Source organism: Chiloscyllium punctatum, chromosome 3 (assembly GCF_047496795.1).
Source record: "Chiloscyllium punctatum isolate Juve2018m chromosome 3, sChiPun1.3, whole genome shotgun sequence".
Classification (NCBI taxonomy): Eukaryota; Metazoa; Chordata; class Chondrichthyes; order Orectolobiformes; family Hemiscylliidae; genus Chiloscyllium; species Chiloscyllium punctatum.
Genome location: NC_092741.1, coordinates 24,900,653 through 24,921,253, shown reverse-complemented (window position 1 = coordinate 24,921,253; position 20,601 = coordinate 24,900,653). Strand labels below are relative to the sequence as shown.

General features: G+C 44.1%; 2 protein-coding genes across 2 annotated transcripts in view; both read right to left on the bottom strand.

The window, feature by feature from the left end:
- The window catches only part of LOC140456994 (heme-binding protein 2-like), a 308,917-nt gene that overhangs the window by 193,909 nt on the left and 94,407 nt on the right, over window positions 1–20,601 (bottom strand). The gene's annotated exons all lie outside the window — the stretch shown is intronic.
- LOC140453673 (uncharacterized) overlaps window positions 1–20,601 on the bottom strand; it is a 109,069-nt gene that overhangs the window by 26,678 nt on the left and 61,790 nt on the right. The window contains exon 2 of the mRNA XM_072548580.1: window positions 2,339–2,529. Within this exon, the coding sequence (XP_072404681.1) occupies window positions 2,343–2,529 (187 nt within the window). The 3' untranslated portion in view covers window positions 2,339–2,342. The remainder of the gene's footprint in view (window positions 1–2,338; window positions 2,530–20,601) is intronic.

The following is a 20,601-nucleotide window of genomic DNA, read 5'->3' as shown; positions in this document are numbered from 1 at the left end:
GTCAAGTATTTTCATAATTGATGATGACAGAGTATTAAACGTTGTTTATTTGGGTTTTAGTAAAGCGTATGATGAGCTTCTCCATGGTAGATTAATGAGTAAAGTTAGGTCACATGGGATTGCCAATTGGCTTGCCAATTGGATACTGAATTGGCTTAATGGCAGGACACAGAGAGTAATGGTGGAGAGTAATGCTTTTCAGACTGGAGGCCTGTGACCAGCGGTGTTGCCACAGGATTGGTTGTGGGTCCTCTTTTGTTTGTCATTTATAGAAATGATTTGGATGAGCACGTAGAAGGCATGGTTAGTAGTGACATAGCAGACAGTGAAGAAGGTTTTCTAAGATCACAAAGAGATCTTGATTAAATGGGCCAATGTGCTGAAAAATGGCAGATGGAGTTCAATTTGGATAAATGCGAGGCATTGCATTTTGGTACAACAAACAAGGGTAGGGCTTATTCAATTCAATTGGTCGGGCCTTGGGTAGTGTTGTAGAGCAGAGGGACTACAGCTGCAGGTGCATAATTCTTTGAATTTGCTTCATATATGGAGAGGGTGGTTAAATAGGCATTTGGCACGCTTGCCTTCATTGCTGAGTCCTTTGAGTCTAGGAGTTGGGAACCTCATGTTGAGGTTGTGCAGGACATTGGTGCGACCTCTTCTGGGAAACTGTGACCAGTTCTGGTTGCCCTGTTATAGAAAGGGTATTATCAAGTTGGAGAGGGCTCAGAAGATATTTACCAGGATGTTGCTGGGTATGGACGGTTTGAGTTATACTGAAAGGTGAGATAAACTGGGATGTTTTTCACTGAAGCGTAGAAGGTTGAGCAGTGATCTGATAGACCTTTAGAAAATAATGAGAGGAATAGATAGTTGTCTTTTCCCGATGATGGAGGATTTCAAGACAAGGAGAAACATTTTTAAAGTTAGAGGAGAGAGTTTTAAAAACCTTTTCACATAGAGGGTGGTTTGTGTGTGTGGAATGAACTTCCAGAGGAAGTGGTGGATGTGGGAACAATTACAGTGTCTAAAAGACATTTGGATAAGTACACGAACAGGAAAGGTTGGGAGGAGCATGGGTCAGGAGCAGGCAGGTGGGACTGGTTAGTTTGGGATTATAGTTGGAACAAAGGGTCTGTTTCTATGCTGTATGACTCTATGATTCTATGTGTTGAAGGGGCAGTGTCAGCTCCAGAGGCTTTAGGGATGGGGTGTGGTGCTACCAGGTCTGGAAGGAGGGGTCAGTACTACCTGGGTCACTTTGGGTGGGGTCTCAGGTCAGTGAGGGAGGGGCTGGGTGGGTGTTGGGTGGCGATGGGTGATGCAGGTGGTTGTAGTTCCAATCCCATTGGCAGGACCAGGAGCCATTTTGGGTCAAAGGGGTTACCAAGTCTCGTGAAAGGGAGGGGTTGTTGTTTTGCTGGTGATGGGATGGGGGGAGGTGACCGTTTCAATGGGGTTGTGTTTGGGGAGAAGGGGAGTAGTGGGTCAGTGATGAGGGATCTGTAGACTCCTGGGGTTGGTGGGAAAGTGAGGGAGTTTTGGGTCAATCCAGGTCATGGGTGTCAGGTTGTGGGGATCTGTCCGGTCTGACACGGTCATTTCGGGAATGGTGTCAGGTCATGGGGAACGGGGGAAGTGTGTCGGTGACAATGACTGACTCCTGATCAGAATTCCAAGGCCAATGAAGTGAGAAACTTGGATAAAGCCATTGATTCGAAGCATTGAACAAATGAGCCAGTGGGAACAGTGAGTGTAAATGGGAATGAAATGCTTCCTGCTGACGTTAATTCAGCTGAATAATTTTCAACTGAGAATAAATGCTGTACAGTATTCTTAGTTGGAGCTAAAATTATTGACTGCCAGTAGAGGGCAGTGTTTATAAACAGGATCCCAGAATTCCTAAAATGGGACTTTGATGGAATTGGATTCGTGGTGCTGGAAGAGCACAGCAGTTCAGGCAGCATCCAACGAGCAGCGAAATCGACGTTTCGGGCAAAAGCCCTTCATCAGGCTTTTGCCCGAAACGTCGATTTCGCTGCTCGTTGGATGCTGCCTGAACTGCTGTGCTCTTCCAGCACTACTAATCCAGTATTTGCTTTCCAGCATCTGCAGTCATTGTTTTTACCTCTTTGATGGAATTGGTCAAATATGGGTAGATATACATAATTTGCCTCATGAACAGTCTTTGTATTACTGGAAGGTGGGTATAAGTGTATACCTTTCTCTTAAAGAGATCAGAAATATTCACGGTATTCTAGATTAATACATTGTGTACAGGTGTAGGGTGTAGGTTTGCTCGCTGAGCTGTAGGTTTGATATCCAGATGTTTCATTACCTGGCTAGGTAAAATCATCAGAGGCGACATCCAAGTGAAGCGAAGCTGTTGTCTCCTGCTTTCTATTTATATCTTTCTCCTGGATGGGGTTACTGGGGTTTGTGGTGATGTCATTTCCTGTTTGTTTTCTGAGGGGTTGATTAATGGCATCCAGGTCTACGCGTTTGTTTATGGCTTCAGCATCCTCCTGGCTGTTAAAATGAAGATAGATTGCGAACTTGGTCAAACAGCAAGGGATGCTGGGTACATTGGCAAAATAAAGTTCTTAAATCACAAAGTCCACACACCAGACACAGAGCAAACACAGCAGTCAGGTACTAATGACATTTGCTAATGTAAAAGGCAATATTTATGCAGAACAGACATACTCCCTCCAACTTATCTACTGAGCAGAGGAGGGCCCTGACAGCATGGTACAGTGCCGGCCCTTCTACAAATAAATAAACTAACATCAGCAATCCATCCAAATGATTGACTCTGTTTCCAACTATCAAGCGTATCTCCCTGATTGGCCAGAACAATAGAAAGTTCCAGAAAACCATCTAAAAGATATAAAAACAGGCTTCACCTACAGACTTTGCTCTTGGAATCTTCTGGAGGCCTTCTGAGGAGACCAACATGGCAAGAGGCAAGACCAACTGACCAACCAGAGAGAGAGAGAGAGAGAGAGAGAGAGAGAGAGAGAGAGGAAGAAAGCAGCTTCACACACCCAGAGAGGGAGACCAATTGTGTAAATCTCCAAGAAACTCGGGAATTATTGTAACCTTAGGAGCCAAATAGGATTTGAGATTGTGTGTTTAGTGTTAAAGATTGTTGTAATTTTGTTTCTAATGAAGTTGGCAATATTTCTCATTGGTACTGGCTTATGTTCATATTGATCCTCGAGGGTAGTACTATCAGCAATACTCACGGTACTATGAGCTAATGAGGGTAGGAATAGAAGGATAGAGCAGATGAATGCGTGGCTGAGGAGCTGGTGTATGGGAAAAGAATTCACAGTTTTGGATCATTGGAATCTCTTCTGGGATAGAAGTGACTTGTACAAGAAGGATGGATTGCGCCTGAATTGGAAGGGGACTAATATACTGGCAGGGAGATTTGTTAGAGCTGCTCAGGAAGATTTAAACCAGTAAAGGGGGAAGGGGGGGTGGGACTCAGGGAGATAGTGAGGGAAGAGATCAATCTGAGACTGGTACAGTGGAGAAAAGGAGCAAGTCATACAGTCAGGGCAGGCAGGAACAAAGCAGAGAACAAGGTAGGACTGAAAAATTAAACTGCATTTATTTCAATGCAAGATGCATAACAAGGAAGGCAGATGAACTCAGGGCATAGTTAGCAACATGGGACTGGGATATCATAACAATTGCAGAAACATGGCACAGGGATGGACAGGACTGGCAGCTTAATGTTCCAGAATACAAACACTATAGGAATGATAGAAAGGGAGGCAAGAGAGAAGGGGGAGTGAAGTTTTTGATAAGGGATAGCATTACAGTTGTGCTGAGGGAGGATATTCCTGGAAATACATCCAGGGTAGTTACTTGGGTGGAACTGAGAAATAAGAAAGGGATGGTTACCTTGTTGGGATTGTATTATAAACCCCTAATAGTCAGCGGGAAATTGAGAAACAAATTTGTAAGGGGATTTCAATTATCTGTAAAAATAATAAGGTGGTTATGGAAGAGGATTTTAACTTTCCAAACACAGTCTGGGACTGCCATCGTGTTAAGCATTTCGATGGAGAGGAGTTTGTTAAGACTGTACAAGAAAATGTTCTGAGTCAGTATGTTGATGTACTAACTAGAGAAGGTGCAAAACTTGACCTATTCTTGGGGAATAAGGGCAGGGCAGGTAACTGAGGTGGCAGTGGGGGAACACTTTGGGGCCAGCGACCATAATTCTCTTAGTTTCAAAATCGTGATGGAAAAGGATAGACCAGATCTCACAGTTGAAGTTCTACATTGGAGGAAGACTAATTTTGATGGTATCAGGCAAGAACTTTCAAAAGCTGACTGGGGGCAGATGTTCACACGTAAAGGGACGGCTGGAAAATGGGAAGCCTTCAGAAATGAGATAACGAGAATCCAGAAACAGTGTATTCCTATAAGGGTGAGAGGAAAGGCTGGTAGGTGTAGGGAATGCTGGACGACTGGAAAAATTGAGGTTTCGGTTAAGAAAAAGGAAACATATGTCAGGTATTGACAGCAAAGATTGAGAGAATCATTAGAAGAGTATAAAGGAAGTAGGAGGATACTTAATAGGGAAATCAGGAGGGCAAAAAAAAGGGACTTGAGATAGCTTTGGAAAATAGGGTTAAAGAGAATCCAAAGGGTCTTTACAAATACATTAAGGACAAAAGGGTAACTGGAGAGCGAATAGGGCCCCTCAAACATCAGCAAGGTGGCCATTGTGTGGAGCTGCATGAGATGGGGGAGATACTAAATGAGTATTTTGCATCAGTGTTTACTGTGGAGGACATGGAAGATATAGAATGTTGGGAAATAGATGGTGACATCTTGAAAAATGTCCATATTAAGGAGGAGGAAGAACTGGATGCTTTGAAATGCATAAAAGTGGATAAATCCCCAGGACCTGATCAGGTGTACTCTAGAACTCTGTGGGAAGATGGGAAGTGATTGCTGGGCCCTTTGCTGACATATTTGTATCATCGATAGTCACAGGTAATGTGCCAGAAGACTGGAGGTTGGCTAACAAAGAAAGAACAAAGAAAATTTACAGCCCAGGAACAGGCCCTTTGGCCCTCCAAGCCTGAACCGATCCAAATGTACTGTCTAAACTTGACAGTCAATTCCTAAGCATTTGTATCCCTCTGCTTCCCACTTACTCATGCATCTGTCTCGATGCATCTTAAATGAATCTACTGTGCCTGCCTCTACCAGCTCCGCTGGCAACGCGTTCCAAATACCCACCACCCTCTGTGTGAAGTACTTGCCACGTGCATCCCCTTTAAACTTTCCACCTCTCATCTTGAAAGCATGACCTCTCGTTATTGAATCCTTCACCCTGGGAAAAAGCTGGTCTCTATCCACCCTGTCTATACCCTTCATGATTTTGTAAATCTCAATCAGGTCCCGCCTCAATCTCATTTTTTTCTAGTGTAAGTAAACCTAACTTACTCAACCTCTCTTCATAGATCACACCTTCCATACCAGGCAACATCCTCGTAAACCTTCTCTGCACCCTCTCCAAAGCAACACATTTTTAACCCTCTCTAAAGCGTCCACATCCTTTTGGTAATGTGGCGACCAGAACTGTACACACTGTTCTAAATGCAGCCAAACCAATATCTTGTACAATTTTAACATGACTTGTCACTACCCTGTCCCATGAAGGCAAGCATACTATTTGCCTTCTTGACCACTCTATCCACCTGTGCAGCAACCTTCAGGGTACAATGGACCTGCACTCCCAGATCTCTCTGCCCATCAACCTTTCCCAAGACTCTTCCATTCATTGCATAATTCGCTCTAGAATTAGACTTGCCTAAATGCATCACCTCACATTTGTCTGGATTGAAAGCCATCTGCCACTTTTCTGCCCAACTCTCCAGTCTATCTATATCCTCCTGTATTCTCTGACAGTCCCTTATGCTTTCTGCTACTCCACCAATCATTATGTCATTATATTATGTTATATTATAATAGTACCATTATTTCAGAAAGGTAGTAAGGAGAAGCCAGGGAACTATAGGCCCATGAACCTGACGTCATTGGTGGGCAAGTTGTTGGAGGGAATCCTGAGGGACAGGATTTACATGTATTTGGAAAGGCAATGACTAATTAGGGATAGTCAATATGGCTTTGTGCATGGGAAATCATGGCTCATAAATTTGGTTGAGTTTCTTGAAAAAGTAACAAAGAGGATTAATGAGGGCAGAGCAGTAGACATGATCTATATGGAGTCCAGTAAGGTGTTCAATAGGTTTCTCATGGGAGACTTGTGAGCAAGGCTAGATCTCATGGAATACAGGGGGAACTAGCCATTTGGATACAGAACTGGATCAAAGGTAGAAGATAGAGGGTGGTGGTGGAGGAGTGCAAATCAGACTGAAGACCTGTGACCAGTGGAGTGCCCCAAGGATTCTAGATTGTAAGACAACCCAGAAGGTGTATAGCACAAAACATTGTTTTTAATTAGAATCAAAAAACACAGTTCACTCCACTCCCAAGGATTTGAAATTCATTATTAATCCAATATTGAATCTTTGATGTTGTGTATGAACAACACCCTAATTTTCAGTGAGCCCTCTTTAACTATGGGGTGAGTTCCCACCTTCGTGCAGTGTAGTGAGGTACACAGCTGTGATTCAGTATACGGGGTGTCCCTGTCTACTGCCATTTTTCAGCTGTTTCTACCTTATCCTCATCGACACCTGCTGCAGCCACTGACTCACCGTTTCTTCTTGTATTAGTATTAACTCATTTACACAACTGTAAATATAAAGTGGTGATGATCACTCCCCCTCTCTGACCTTTATCATTCTTCAAACCATCCATGACCATTTGCCCCTGGGGTGGGGGTGCCCTGTGGGTTGAACCCATCTCTCAGCATTCCCTTCATCAACTTTGATTGTTGTTCTGCTGTAAACCCGGTGATGGAGCCCTCTGACGTTCAATCAAAGTTTACAGCCTTTTCCTCATTCCCCTCCCTGACTGCATTTTTACACATTCTATAATGATACTTTTCCCCTACAGATGTGATTTTAACCATTGGAAGAGGCACTGAGACTGTGACTCCTCTTGTGAGATCTGTCAGCACAAACCTGACGTTGTTTTGCATTTTGTTTAGAAGAAGCCCAGTTACATGTAAGGTTTTAATGTTACAAAATATTTTTCCTGGGCAAAAATGGTAGAATAGGATATTCAACCCCTCGAGACTGTCCCTCCATTCCCACCCTCTGGTCTGCCCAAGTGTCACTCCAGCTCCCACTCCCAGCTCTTCACCATTCCGTGCTCTGGGTTTCTCTTCCTCTTCCCCAGTTGTAATCTCTCCCAAATTTTTTTCCCGCACCACTTTCCCGATGCCGGGGATCATTCCCTCCAGTCTCAGGTGGTGTCCCCATGCCATGTGGTATCACTCTCCCACCCACCACCCACCTCCTCGTTCCTACTTGGTTCAGGTTTTACCACAAGATTTGTCACTGTTCCAGGGAGTAAAGAGCCTGGGAGAATGACAGGTACATTGTGTGTCTCATGTTGTAAAATGTGCAGTTAGTCAAATTCAGGGATTTGGATGGTCCGGGTGTGGATGAAGTCTGCTTAGGGCTTGGAAGGATGTTTTTCTGTATCAATCATGATTCAACATTAAAATGTTCTGTCACCATGGAGACATTAACGAGAAATGTGGCCAATTGGTGACTTGTGTGTCTGTTCATGCAAAGTAATAAACTTAGCTCAGTATCTCGCTCGTGAACAGCAATGGTGTAAATGTAGGTCAAATCTGGACCACCCGATATTCACTGAAGTAAAGTCAAACTCAAAAGGTAGACCTAAATTCCACACGTCCATCAGACATTTACAGGGTCTGCATTTCAGAGCAATGGCTGGAGCTGATGTTCATCTTTAGAAGTAGGTCAGGTGTTCTTCATTTACATCAAAAAAATGAAGCTGGAAAACACTTGAACTGAAACATGATTGGTTTAGAAACTTCACATTGCAGACACACAGTGTTGTTTGTTCCTTCTTGGAGTATGGGAGATTCTGACAAGATTGTTGTTTATTGACCATTCCTTGAAGCCCAAAGATGGTGGTCAGTCCTCTGTTTGAATTGCTGTCGTCCAACTGGGACTGCCACAGTGTTAAGGGTTTAGATGGAGAGGAATTTGTTAAGTGTGTACAAGAACATTTTCTGATTCAGTATATGGATGTTCCTTCTAGAGAAAGTGCAAAACGTGACCTACCCTTGGGAAAAAAGGCAGGGCAGGTAACTGAGCTGTCAGTGTGGAAGCATTTGCGGCCAGCGACCATAATTCTATTAGTTTTAAAATAGTGATGGAAAAGGATAGTCTAGATCTAAAAATTGAAGTTCTAAATTAGAAGAAGGCTAATTTTGATGGTATGAGGCAACTACCTTCAAAAGCTGATTGGGCGCAGATGATCGCAGGTAAAGAGACCACTGGAAAATGGGAAGCCTTCAGAAATGAGATAACATGAGTCCAGAGACAGTGTATTCCTGTTAGGGTGAAAGGAAAGGCTGGTAGGTGTCGGGAATGTTGGATAACTACAGAAATTGAGGGTTTGGTTAAGAAAAAGAAGGAAGCATATGTCAGGTATAGACAGGATAGATGGAGTGAATCCTTAGAAGGGAATAAAGGCAGTAGGTGTATACCTAAGAGGGAAATCAGGAGGGCAAAAAGGGGACATGAGATAGCTTTGGCAAATAGGGTTCAGGAGAATCCAAAGAGTTTTTACAAATACATTAAGGATAAAAGGATAACTCGGGAGAGAACAGGGACCCTCAAAGATCAACAAGGTGGCCTTGGTGTGGAGCCGCAGGAGATGTGGAGAGATACTAAAGGAGTATTTTGCAGCAGTGTTTACTATGGAAAAGGACATGGAAGATATAGAATGTGGGGAAATAGATGGTGACATCTTGATAAATGTTAATACTACAGGGCAGGAAGTGCTGGATGTCTTGAAACGCATAAAAGTGGATAAATCCCCAGGACCTGATCAGGTGTACTCTGGAACTCTGGGAAGCTACGGAAGTGATTGCTGGGACACTTGTTGAGATATTTGCACCAACAATAATCACAGATGAGGTGCCGGAAGACTGGAGGTTGGTTAATGTAGTACCATTATTTAAGAAAGGTGGTAAGGACAAGCCAGGGTACTATAGACTGGTGAGCCTGATGTCGGTAGTGGGAGAGTTGTTGGAGGGAATCCTGAGGGACAGGATGTACATGTACTTGGAAACGTGATTAGGGATAGACAACATGGCTTGGTGTGAGGGAAATCATGTCTCACAAACTTTATTGAGTATTTTGAAGAAGTAACAAAGAAGATTGATGAGGGCAGAGCAGTAGATGTGATCTATATGGACTTCAGTCAGGCATTCGACAAGGTTTCTCATGGGAGACTGATTAGCAAGGTTAGATCTCATGGAATACAGGGAGAACTAGCCATTTGGATTCCAAACTGGCTCGAAGGTGGAAGATAGAGGGTGGTAGTGGACATGTAGTGGACCTAAATTGGACATGTAGTGGACAGCAAAGAAGGTTACCTCAGATTACAGGATCTTGATCAGATGGGCCAAAGGGCTGAGGAGTGGCAGATGGAATTTAATTTAGATAAATGTGAGGTGCTGCATTTTGGGAAAGCAAATCGAACGAGAACTTATATACTTAATGGTAAGGTCCTAGAGGGTGTTGCTCAACAAAGAGACCTTAGAGTGCAAGTTCATAGCTCCTTGAAAGTAGAGTCGCAGGTAGGATATTGAGTACCGTAGTTGGGAGATCATGTTACAGCTGTACGGCTGCTTTAGCCACTTTTGGAATATCGCATGCAATTCTGGTCTCCTTCCTATCGGATGGATGTTGTGAAACTTGAAAGGAGTTAGAAAAGATTAACAAGGATGTTGCCAGGATTGGAGGATTTGAGCTAAAAGGAGTGGTTGAACAGGCTGGGGCTTTTTTCCCTGGAGAGTCAGAGGCTGAGGGGCGACCTTAGAAATGTTTATAAAATCATGAAGGGCATGGATAGAATAAACAGACACAGTCTTTTCCGTGGGGTGGGGGAGTCCAGAACTAGAGGGCATAGGTTGAGGGTGAGAGGGGAGAGATATAAAAGGGACCTAAGGGACGACTTTTTCATGTAGAGGGTGGTACGTGTATGGAATGAGGTGAGTACAATTGCAACATTTAAAAAACATCTGGATGGGTACATGAATTGGAAGGGTTTGGAGTGATCTGGGCTGGTTGCTGGCAGGTGGGACTAGACCGGGATGGGATATCTGGTAAGCATGGGCAAGATGGACCGAAGGGACTGTTTCCATACTGTACATCTCTTTGACTCTATCTGCGTCTGTACACCAGCATTGTTAAGGTGGCAGTTCCAGGATATAAAACCAATGATGATGACACAATGGAGAGGAATGTCTCAGAGGGGAACCTGGAGGTGATGGTGTTCCCATCGACCTGCTGTATTTGTCCTTTGACTGTGAACATTATGGAATGAGACTGAGCAACTGAAGAAGCTGCAGTACCTCACTGCAGTCCATCCTGTAGCAAGAACAGACTGACGTGCAATATACCAACAGAGGAGAAAATGGAGTACTGAAGATAATGGATGGGATTCTGGTCAAGGGGATTGATTTATTGAGGTCTGTTGTGTCAGCTTTCTGGAGGGGGAACACATACCCAGGAAATTGGGAATATTCCATGACACACCAGAATTGGGATGTTTATTGAGGTTTGTTTGTGCAACGGGTGAGTCAGTGCAGTCTCGAATCTGGCCTGGATAACCTCCTTCCAGCTATAACATTCCCAACGCCCCATTCTGTCTGTCGTCCTCAGGATGATAATTGTAGGAACAGGAACTGATCGAGAGGCAGCTGATTTCTGTCATGGAGTTTTCTGCCTTCAGTTTTTGGGGCACATTTCATTCAAATTCAGTCTCATCAGGAGCTCACTGTTTGTTGCCCTGTTTTGGGCCAGTTCATTTTCACTCGTCTCAGAGAGACAGCTTGTCAGGGTTTGTTTGATGATGATTCTTTCCAGAATCAATTGTTCAGACATTCGGAGGGCAGCAGATAATCTCAGCAAAATGCTGAGGCTGCTTTCCCACCATCTCTCACAGATGGAAGGATGACAATCAGTTTGATGGTCATGTTTGTTTCTGAGTCTTGTGGGAAAATGTGAAGCATGTTTTACACAGTGGGAGAATTCCAACTTTAAGAAATTACGTTAAAATTTAACCCCTTTTCCAAGAGGGATGTTTCAGCTGATGATTCAATTGCTGTTTATCCATCAAAGGAGAGATTTGGGACAGATACAACAACAAGTTAGCGAGACATAATTAGCAATATGGATAAAAGTTCATATTTAATTCATCAGGACACAGTATTCATTGGGTTTCCTGACTTAATACACCAAGCCCAATAGAACATAGAACAGTATAGCACACTACAGATCCTTCAGCCCTTGATGTTGTGCCAACCTTTTATCCCACTCTGAGATCACACTAATTTACATACCCCTCATTTTGCTATCATCCAAGTGCCGATCCAATAGTCACTAAATGTCCGTAATGTATCTGACTCTCCTACCACTGCTGGCAGTGTATTGCACACGCCCAGCACTCTCTGTGTAAAGAACGTACCTCTGACATCTCCCCTACACCTTCCTCCAATCACCGTAATGTTATGCCCCCTTTTGATAGCCATTTCCACCCTGAGAAAAAGTTTCTGGCTAGCCACTCTACCTCTGACTCGCATCATCTTGTATCAAATCCCCTCTCATCCTTCTTCGTTCCAATGAGAAATGGCCAAGTTCCCTCAACCTTTCTACATGAGACATGCCCTTGACTCCAGGCAGCATCTTAGTAAATCTCCTCTGCACCCTCTCCAAAGCTTCCATATCTTTCCTGTGATGAGGCAACCAGAACTGAACACAGTATTCCAAGTGTGGTCTAACCAGGGCACTACAGAGCTACAATATAACCCTACGGCTCTTCAATTCAATCTCCCTGCTAATGAAAGTCAACATACCATATGCCTTCTTAACAATCCGATCAACTTGCTTGGCAAGTTTGAGGGATATATGGACATGACCCCAAAAATCCCTCTGTTCCTCCACACTGCCAAGATTCCTGCCTTTATCCCTGTAATCTGCATTCAAATTCAACCTTCCAAAATGAATTTCACACTTCTCCAGGTTAAACTCCATCTGCCACTTCTCAGCCCAACTCTGCTTCCTGTCAATGTTCTGTTGCAATCTACAACAGCCCTTCACACTATCCACAACTTTACCAACTTTTGTGACATCAGCAAATGTACTAACCATCATTTATAAGAATCACAAAGAGCAGAGGTCCAAGAACAGAACTCTGCGTAAAACACTAGTCACCGAGTGCCAGACTGAATACTTTCCATCTATTACCACCCTCTGCCTTCTCTGGGCCAGTCAATTCTGTATCCAGACAGCCAAACTTCTCTGGATCCTATGAATCCTTACTTTCTGAACAAACCTACCATGCGGAACCTTATCAAAAACCTTGCTAACATCCATATATACACATCTATGGGGTGGCATGGTGGCTCAAGTGGTTAGCACTGCTGCTTCACAGTGCCAGGGACCGGGGTTTGATTCCAGCCTCAGGCAACTGTCTGTGTGGAGTTTGAACAATCTCTCCTTGTTTGCGGGGGTTTCCTCCAGGTTCTCTGGTTTCCTCGCACCATACAACGATGTGCAGGTTTGGTGATTTGGCCATGGGGAATTACAGGGATGTGTAGGTTCAATGCATTAGTCAGGGGAAAATATACCATATTTAGTATGGGAATGGATCTGGGTGGGTTAGCCTTCAGAGGGTCAGTGTGGACTTGTTGGGCTGAAGGGCCTGTTTGCACACTGTAGTGATTCTGTGATTCACTGCTCTATCTTCATCACTGTGCTTAGTTACACAGAGTTATAGAGATGTACAGCATGGAAACAGACCCTTCGGTCCAACTCGTCCATGCCAACCAGATATACCAACCTAATCTAGTCCCAGTTGGCAGCACCTGGCCCATATCCCTCTGAACCCTTCCCATTCATATACCCATCCAGATACCTTTTAAATGTTGCAATTGTACTTGCCTCCACCACTTCCTCCGGCAGCTCATTGCACACATGTACCACCCATTGTGTGAAAATGCTGCCTCTCAGGTCTCTTTTATATCTTTGCCCTCTCAACCTAAACCAATGCTCTCTAGTTTTCCCTGGGGTGGGGGAGGCCAGAAGACTTTGTCTATTTATCTTATCCACAACCCTTATGACTTTATAAACCTCATTATTGTCACCACTCAGCCTCTGACACTACAGAGAAAATAGCCCCACCCTATTTAACCTCTCCCTATATCTCAAAACCTCCAATCCTGGCAACATCCTTGTAAATCTTTTCTGAACCCTTTTAACTTTCACAGCATCTTTCCAATAGGAAGGAGACCAGAATTGCATGCAATATTTCAAACATGGCTGAACCAACATCCTGTACAGCCACAACATGACCTTCTGACTACTGTACTCAATACTCTGACCAATAACGAAAAGCATACCAAACACCTTCTTCACTATGCTAGCGACCTGCGACTCTTTTTTCAAGGAGCTGCACTCCAAGGTCTCTTTGTTCAGCCACACTCCCTGAGACCTTACCATTACGTGTATAAGTCCTGCTAAGTTTTGCTTTCCCAAAATGCAGCACCTCGCATTTATCTGAATTAAACTCCATCTGCCACTTCTCAGCCCATTGGTCCATCTGATCAAAATCCCGTTGTAATCTGAGGTAACCTGATTCGTTGTCCGCTACACCTCCAATTTTGGTGTCATCTGCAAACTTACTAACTGTACCTCTTATGCTCACATCCAAATCATTTATATAAATGACAAAAGGTGTGGACCCAGCACCGATCCTTGTGGCATTCTGATGGTCACAGGCCTCCAGTCTGAAAAACAACCCTGCACCACCACCTTCTGTTTTCTGCCTACGAGCCAGTTCTGTATCCAATGGTTAGTTCTCCCCGTATTCCATGAGATCTAACCTTGCTAATCAGTCTCCCCTGAGAAACCTTGTCGAATGCCTTACTGAAGTCCATACAGATCACGTCCACCACTCTGACCTCATCAATCCTCTTTGTTACTTCTTCAAAAAACTCAATCAAGTTTGTGAGGCATGATTTCCCGTGCAGAGCCATGTTAACTAGTCCTAATCAGTCTTTGCCTTTCCAAATACATGTACATCCTATCCCTCAGGATGCCCACAACTAACGTCAGGCTCATCAGTCCATAGTTCCCTGGATTGTCCTTATCACTTTCTAATATAGTGGCACCACGGTAGCCAACCACCAGTTTTCCGGCACCTCACCTGTGACTATCAATGATACAAATATCTCAGCAAGGGTCTTAGCAATCACTTCTCAGCTTCCCACAGTGTTCTAGGGTACACCTGATCAGGTCCTGAGAATTTATCCACCTTTTCATTTTTCAAGATGTCCAGCACTTCCTCCTCTGTAAGAGTTTTTCAAGATGTCACCATCTATTTCCCCACATTCTATATCTTCCATGTCCTTCTCCACAGTAAATACTGTTGTAAAATACATGTTTAGTATCTCCCCCTCTATCTCCTGTGGCTCCACACAAAGGCCACCTTGCTGACCTTTGAGGGGCCCTATTCTCTCCCTAGTCACCATTTTGTCCTTAAGGTGTTTGTAAAATCCCTTTGCATTCTCTTTAACCGTATTTGCCAAAGCTATCTCATGTCCCCCTTTTGCCCTCCTGATTTCCCTCTTAAGTATACTCCTATTGCCTTTTATACTCTTCGAAGGATCCACTCCATCCATCCTGTGTATACCTGACATGCTTCCTTCTTTTTCTTCACCAAACCCTCAATTTTTACAGTCATCCAGCTTTCCCTACATCCTCAAATAATTCAATAAGGCTTATGTGGCATAATCTGCTGGTGGTTTGGTTGGAGAGACACAGCTTGGGATAATAATAGATCATTCAGTCACCAAAGATTTTCTGAATGTGGATGTGGGGACTTTGGACATTTTGCAAAAGGTGAATAAGACCAAGCTGCAGGAATTTGCAGACAAGCTGCCATGCTGATTATCTCTAGTCAAATTAAGCTTTTCTAAATAATCATAAATCCTGTCTCTCAGAATCCACTCCAATAATTTTACCCACCACTGATGCAAGACTGACTGCCCCATAATTTCCAGGGTTATCACTATTCCCTTTCTTGCACAAGGGAACAACTTTTGCCACCCTCCAACCATCTGGTAGTACTCCAGTGGACAGTGAGGACGCAAAGATCATCACCAAAGTCGCAGCAATCTCTCCCCTCGCTTCCCGTAGCAACCTGGCCGATATCCCGTCTGGGCCGAGGGGACTTATCATTCCTCATGTTTTCCAAAACATCCAGCACATCCTCCTTCTTAACATCAATGTGTTTAAGCATATCAACCTGTTTCACGCTGTCTTCACAAACGACAAAGTCCCTCTCACAGGTGAATACTGAAGCGAAGTATTCCTTTAGGGCCTCCCCTACCTCTTCCACATCTCTTGACATCTAAGGTTCCCTCACCCTACCATCCCTTCCTTGCTTCAGTGGGACAAACCTATCCAGCACTTGCAACAAGTGTTCCCAACAACCTCCACAATCTCTGCATTTCTCTGAGAACACCTATTCCCAATGTATTCTCCATAGTTCCAGCCTAATAGCATTGTAATACCCCCTCCCCAGTTAAATACTTTCCCATACCGTCTGCTCCTATCCCACTCAATGACTATAGTAAAGGTCAGGGAATTGTGATCACCAAGAGATCTGACCCCTGACCTGGTTCATTGCTAAGCACCAAATCCAATATAGGAGAAAGTGAGGACTGCAGATGCTGGAGATCAGAGCTTAAAAATGTGTTGCTGGAAAAGCGCAGCAGGCCAGGCAGCATCCAAGGAGAAAGCGAATCGATTTTCGGGCATAAGGGCTTATCCTTCTCCTTGGTTGCTGCCTGACCTGCTGCGCTTTTCCAGCAACACATTTTTAAGACCAAATCCAATATGGCCTCCTCACATTCAGCCGATCTACATATTAAGTTAGGAATCCTTCCTGGACACAGCTGACAAAATCTGCTTGACCCAAACTATTTGCATTAAGGAAGCTTCAATAAATATGAGGGAGGTTGAAGTCACCCATGATAACAACCCTGTTACTTCTGCACTTTTCCAATATCTGCCACCCAATCTGCTCCTCCGTATCTCTGTTGCTATTGGGGGGGTCTAGAGAAAACTCCCAATAAAGTGACTGCTCCTTTCCTGTTTCTGATTTCCATCCATACTAACTCAGTAGACAGACCTTCCCCAATGACCTCCCTTTCTGCAGCTGTGATACTATCCCTGATTAGTGATACCACTCCCCCACCTCTTTTACCTCCCTCCCTATTCCGTTTGAAACATCTCAATCCTGGAACATCCAAGAACCATTCCTATCCCTGTGATATCCAAGTCTCTGTAATGGCCACAACATCATAGTTCCAGGCACTGATCCATGCTCTAAGTTCATCATCATTATTCCTGACACTTCTTGAGTTAAAATAGACACACTTCAACCCGTCCTCTTTCTACAGGTCCCACCTTCCCCACAAGGTATCCCAATGATCCACATATCTAACGCCCTCCCTCACACATTTGTTCAAATTTGATTTCCATATAATTTATAGACTATTACCTAATGGCATCTTATAAAATGTGGTCTGATTTGTAAGCTTGTGGATGACACAAAGATTGGGGGAGCTGTGGATAGTAAGTGAGATTGCCAGAGGATGCAACAGGATAGAGATACAGTAGTGACATGGGTGCAGAAATAGCAGATTGAATTTAATCCAGACTAATGTGAGGTGATGCATTATTGACACTGTCATGTCGGAAGGAAGTACACAATAAATGAGAGAATATTTGGAAGCATTGACATACAGAGGGTCAAGGTACACAGGCCCACAGTTCCCTGAAAGTGACAGCACAAATAGTTAAGGTGGTCACGAAGGCGTATGTCATCCTTGCCTTCATCGATCGGGGTGTAGAGTATAAAACATGACAATTTATGTTGCAGTTGCAGTTAGGTCACATTTGGAATGTTAAATTTAGTTCTTGTCACCACAAAACTAGAAAGATTTGAAGGCTTTGGACAATGAACAGAAAAGGTTTACCAGGTTGTCACCTGGTTTTAGAGGTTTATAAGATGATCAGAGGAATAGATAGAGTAGACAGTCAGAAACTTTTTCCCCAGGTACAACAGAGTGTTACAAGGGGACATAAATTTAAGGTGAAGGGTGGAAGGTATAGGGGAGATGTCAGGGGTGGGTTCTTTACCCAGAGAGTGGTGGGGGCATGGAATGCGCTGCCCGTGGGAGTGGTAGAGTCAGAATCATTGGCGACCTTTAAGCGGCATTTGGATAGGTACATGGATGGGTGCTTAATCTAGGATAGAAGTTCGGCACAACATCGTGGGCCGAAGGGCCTGTTCTGTGCTGTATTGTTCTATGTATTAGCTATGAGTGGAGATTGAACAAACTTGGCTTATTTACGACCCTCAAGGATATTGCCAGGATCATGTGCTCGTGAGGCAAGGAATAGAAAGATCGGAGAGATGAATGTGTGGCGAAGGAGCTGGTGCAGGGTTACTAATCAGCGAGAATGTACATCGGTACTCAGAGAGGACATACTGGAGGGCTTATCGACTCGGGCAAAAAGAAGCGTATTTAAGGTTCAGGAAGCTAAAGTCGGACAGGGCCTGTGAGGAATGTAAAAAAAGCAGGAAAGAACTCAAGCAGGGAATGAGGACAGCAAGAAGAGGACATGAAATGACCTTGGCAAGTCGGGTTAAAGAGAATATTAAGGCATTCTATACATACATTACAAACAAGAGGCTAACGAGGGAGAAAGTAGGACCACTCAAGGAAGGAGGGAACTTGTGCTTGCAGACTGAGGATGTGGGTGTGATCCTAAATGAGTACTTTGTGTCAGTATTCACCCAGGAGAAGGATATGGAGGATAGTGAGATTTGGGTGGAGCATGCTAACATGCTACGGTATTTTGAGATCAAGAAAGAAGTGGTGTTGGGTCTCTTAAAGAGCATAAAGGTGGATAAGTCCCCAGGTCATGATGCTATCCACTCCAGGTTATTGAGAGAGGCAGGGGAAGAGATTGTTTGGGTCTTGACCAATATGTTTGTGTCCTCATTAGCCACCAGAGAGGTCCTGGAGGACTGGTGAGTAGCTAATGTTGTTCCTCTGTTCAAGAAGGGAAATAGGGATAATCCAGGAAACTATAGATGGGTGCGCCTCACATTAATGGTTGGGATAGGGAATAGGATAGGATTTACACACATTTGGAAAAGCCAGGCCTAATTAGGGACGGTCAGCATGGCTTTGTGAAGCACGGATCATGCCTGACTAAAGTGATTGCATTTTTCAAAAAGGTGACAATGGTGACTGATGAGGGTAGAGCAGCGGATGTTGGCTACATGGGTTTTTGTAAGGCTTTCAGTAATGTTCCTCATGGTAGGCTCATCTAGAAGATTAAGATCTCAGTAGGATGGGATCCCCGGTGACTTGGCCACGTGGATTCAGAATTGGCTTGCCCATAGAAGGCAGAGGGTAGTGGTAGAAGGGTATTTTTCAAGCTGGAGGTCCGTGACTTAATGGTGTTCCACAGGGATCTGTACTGGGATCTCTGCTGGTTGTGATATTTATAAAAATGACTTGGATGAAAATGTAGATGGGTGGTTTAGTAAGTCTGCAGATGATACAAGGATCTGTGGAGTTGGGCATAGTGTAGAAGGTTGTCTAAGGATTCAGCAGGATATAGATCAGTGCAGATATGGGTGGAGAGATGATAGATGGAGTTTAATCTGGGTAAGTGTGAGGTGCTGCATTTGGGAATTCAAATGTTAAGGAAATGTATACAGTTAATAGCAGGACCCTGAACAGCATTGCTGTACAAAGGGATTTTGGAGTTCAATTTGATAGCTTCCTTGAAGTGGCCACACCAGTAGATAGGATGGTGAAGAAGGTGTATGGCATGCTTGCCTTTATTGGTTGAGGAATTAAGTACAAGAGTCAGGATTTCATGTTGCAGCTTTATAAGACTCTGGTCTGGCCACACTGAGAATATTGCATTCAGTTCTGGTCACCACTTCACAGGAAGGATTTGGAGGATTTGCAGAGGGTGCAGAAGTGGTTTCCCAGGATGTTGCCTGGATTAGAGGGTATGAGCTGTAAGAAGAGATGACAAAAATTAGGGTTGTTTTCTCTAGGGGTGAGGGAGGAGGCTGAAGGGAGATTTGACAAAAGTTTATAAAATTGTGAGATGCAGAGATAGGGTTTTACCCAGAGATGAAATATCTAAAGTTAGGAAGCATGCATTTAAGGTGAAAGGGGCAAAGTTGAAAGGAGATGTGAGGTGTATGTATTTTACACAGAGAATGGTAGGGGTCTGGAATGCACTGCCAAGGATGGTGGAGGAGGCAGGTACAATAGGGTCGTGTAAGAGACTGTTAGATAAGCACATGGTTATGTAACGGATGGAGGGATATGGACAAGGGGCAGGCAGAAGGGATTTGTTTAAATTGGCGTCATTTTCACCACAACATCCTGGGCCGAAGTGCCCGTTCCTGAGCTGTATTCTTCTAAGTTCTATTTTCAACTAATGTCAGAGGCTGAGGGGCTACCTGATAGAAATTTTCAAAATTATGAGAGGCATGGAGGGAATGTACAGATGGAATCTTTTCCTCAGGATAAAAATGTCACTCACAAGAGGAGATAGATTTCAGGTGAAAAGGTGAATTTTTAAAGCAAATGTGAGAGGGAAGAATTTTACCCAGAGGGTGGTAAATGCCCAGAATGTGCTGTCAGAGGATACAACAGCAACATTTAAGCAGCAAATTGGCTGAAACATGAATAGACGGGAAAAAAGGGATATGGACTGCACAGAGGCAAAAGGCTTTTAGTTTAGAAATGTATCATGTGTTGGCACAGGCTTGGTGGGCCAAAGGGCTACTTCTTGTGATGTACTGTTCTTTGTTGTTCCTATCTTATTAACATTGTTATCTCCAAGCATCAACTTACTGGAAAGATAAGGGCAGCACGTGGATGGGAACGCCAGCACCTCAGAGTCCCCTCTCCATTGTGTGACGGTCATTGTCTTCAAATCCTGGAACTGCCCACTGAACAATGCTGGGGTATTGACACCACAGTGTAGCAGGGAGGAGAAAGTGAGGACTGCAGATACTGGGTATCAGAGTCAAAGAGTGTGGTGCTGGAAAAGCTCAGCTGGTCAGGCAGCATCCCAGGAGCAGGAGAATCAACATTTCAGGCATAAGCCCTTCATCAGGATTGAGGCTTGTGGCCCATGGGGGCTGAGAGATAAATGGGAGGGCAATGAGGTGGGGGGGTGGGGTAGGGGTAGGTAGCTGGGATTGCGATAGGTAGATGAAGGTGGGTGTGAAGGTGATAGGGCAGAGAGGAGTGTGGAGCAGATAGGTAGGAAGGAAGAT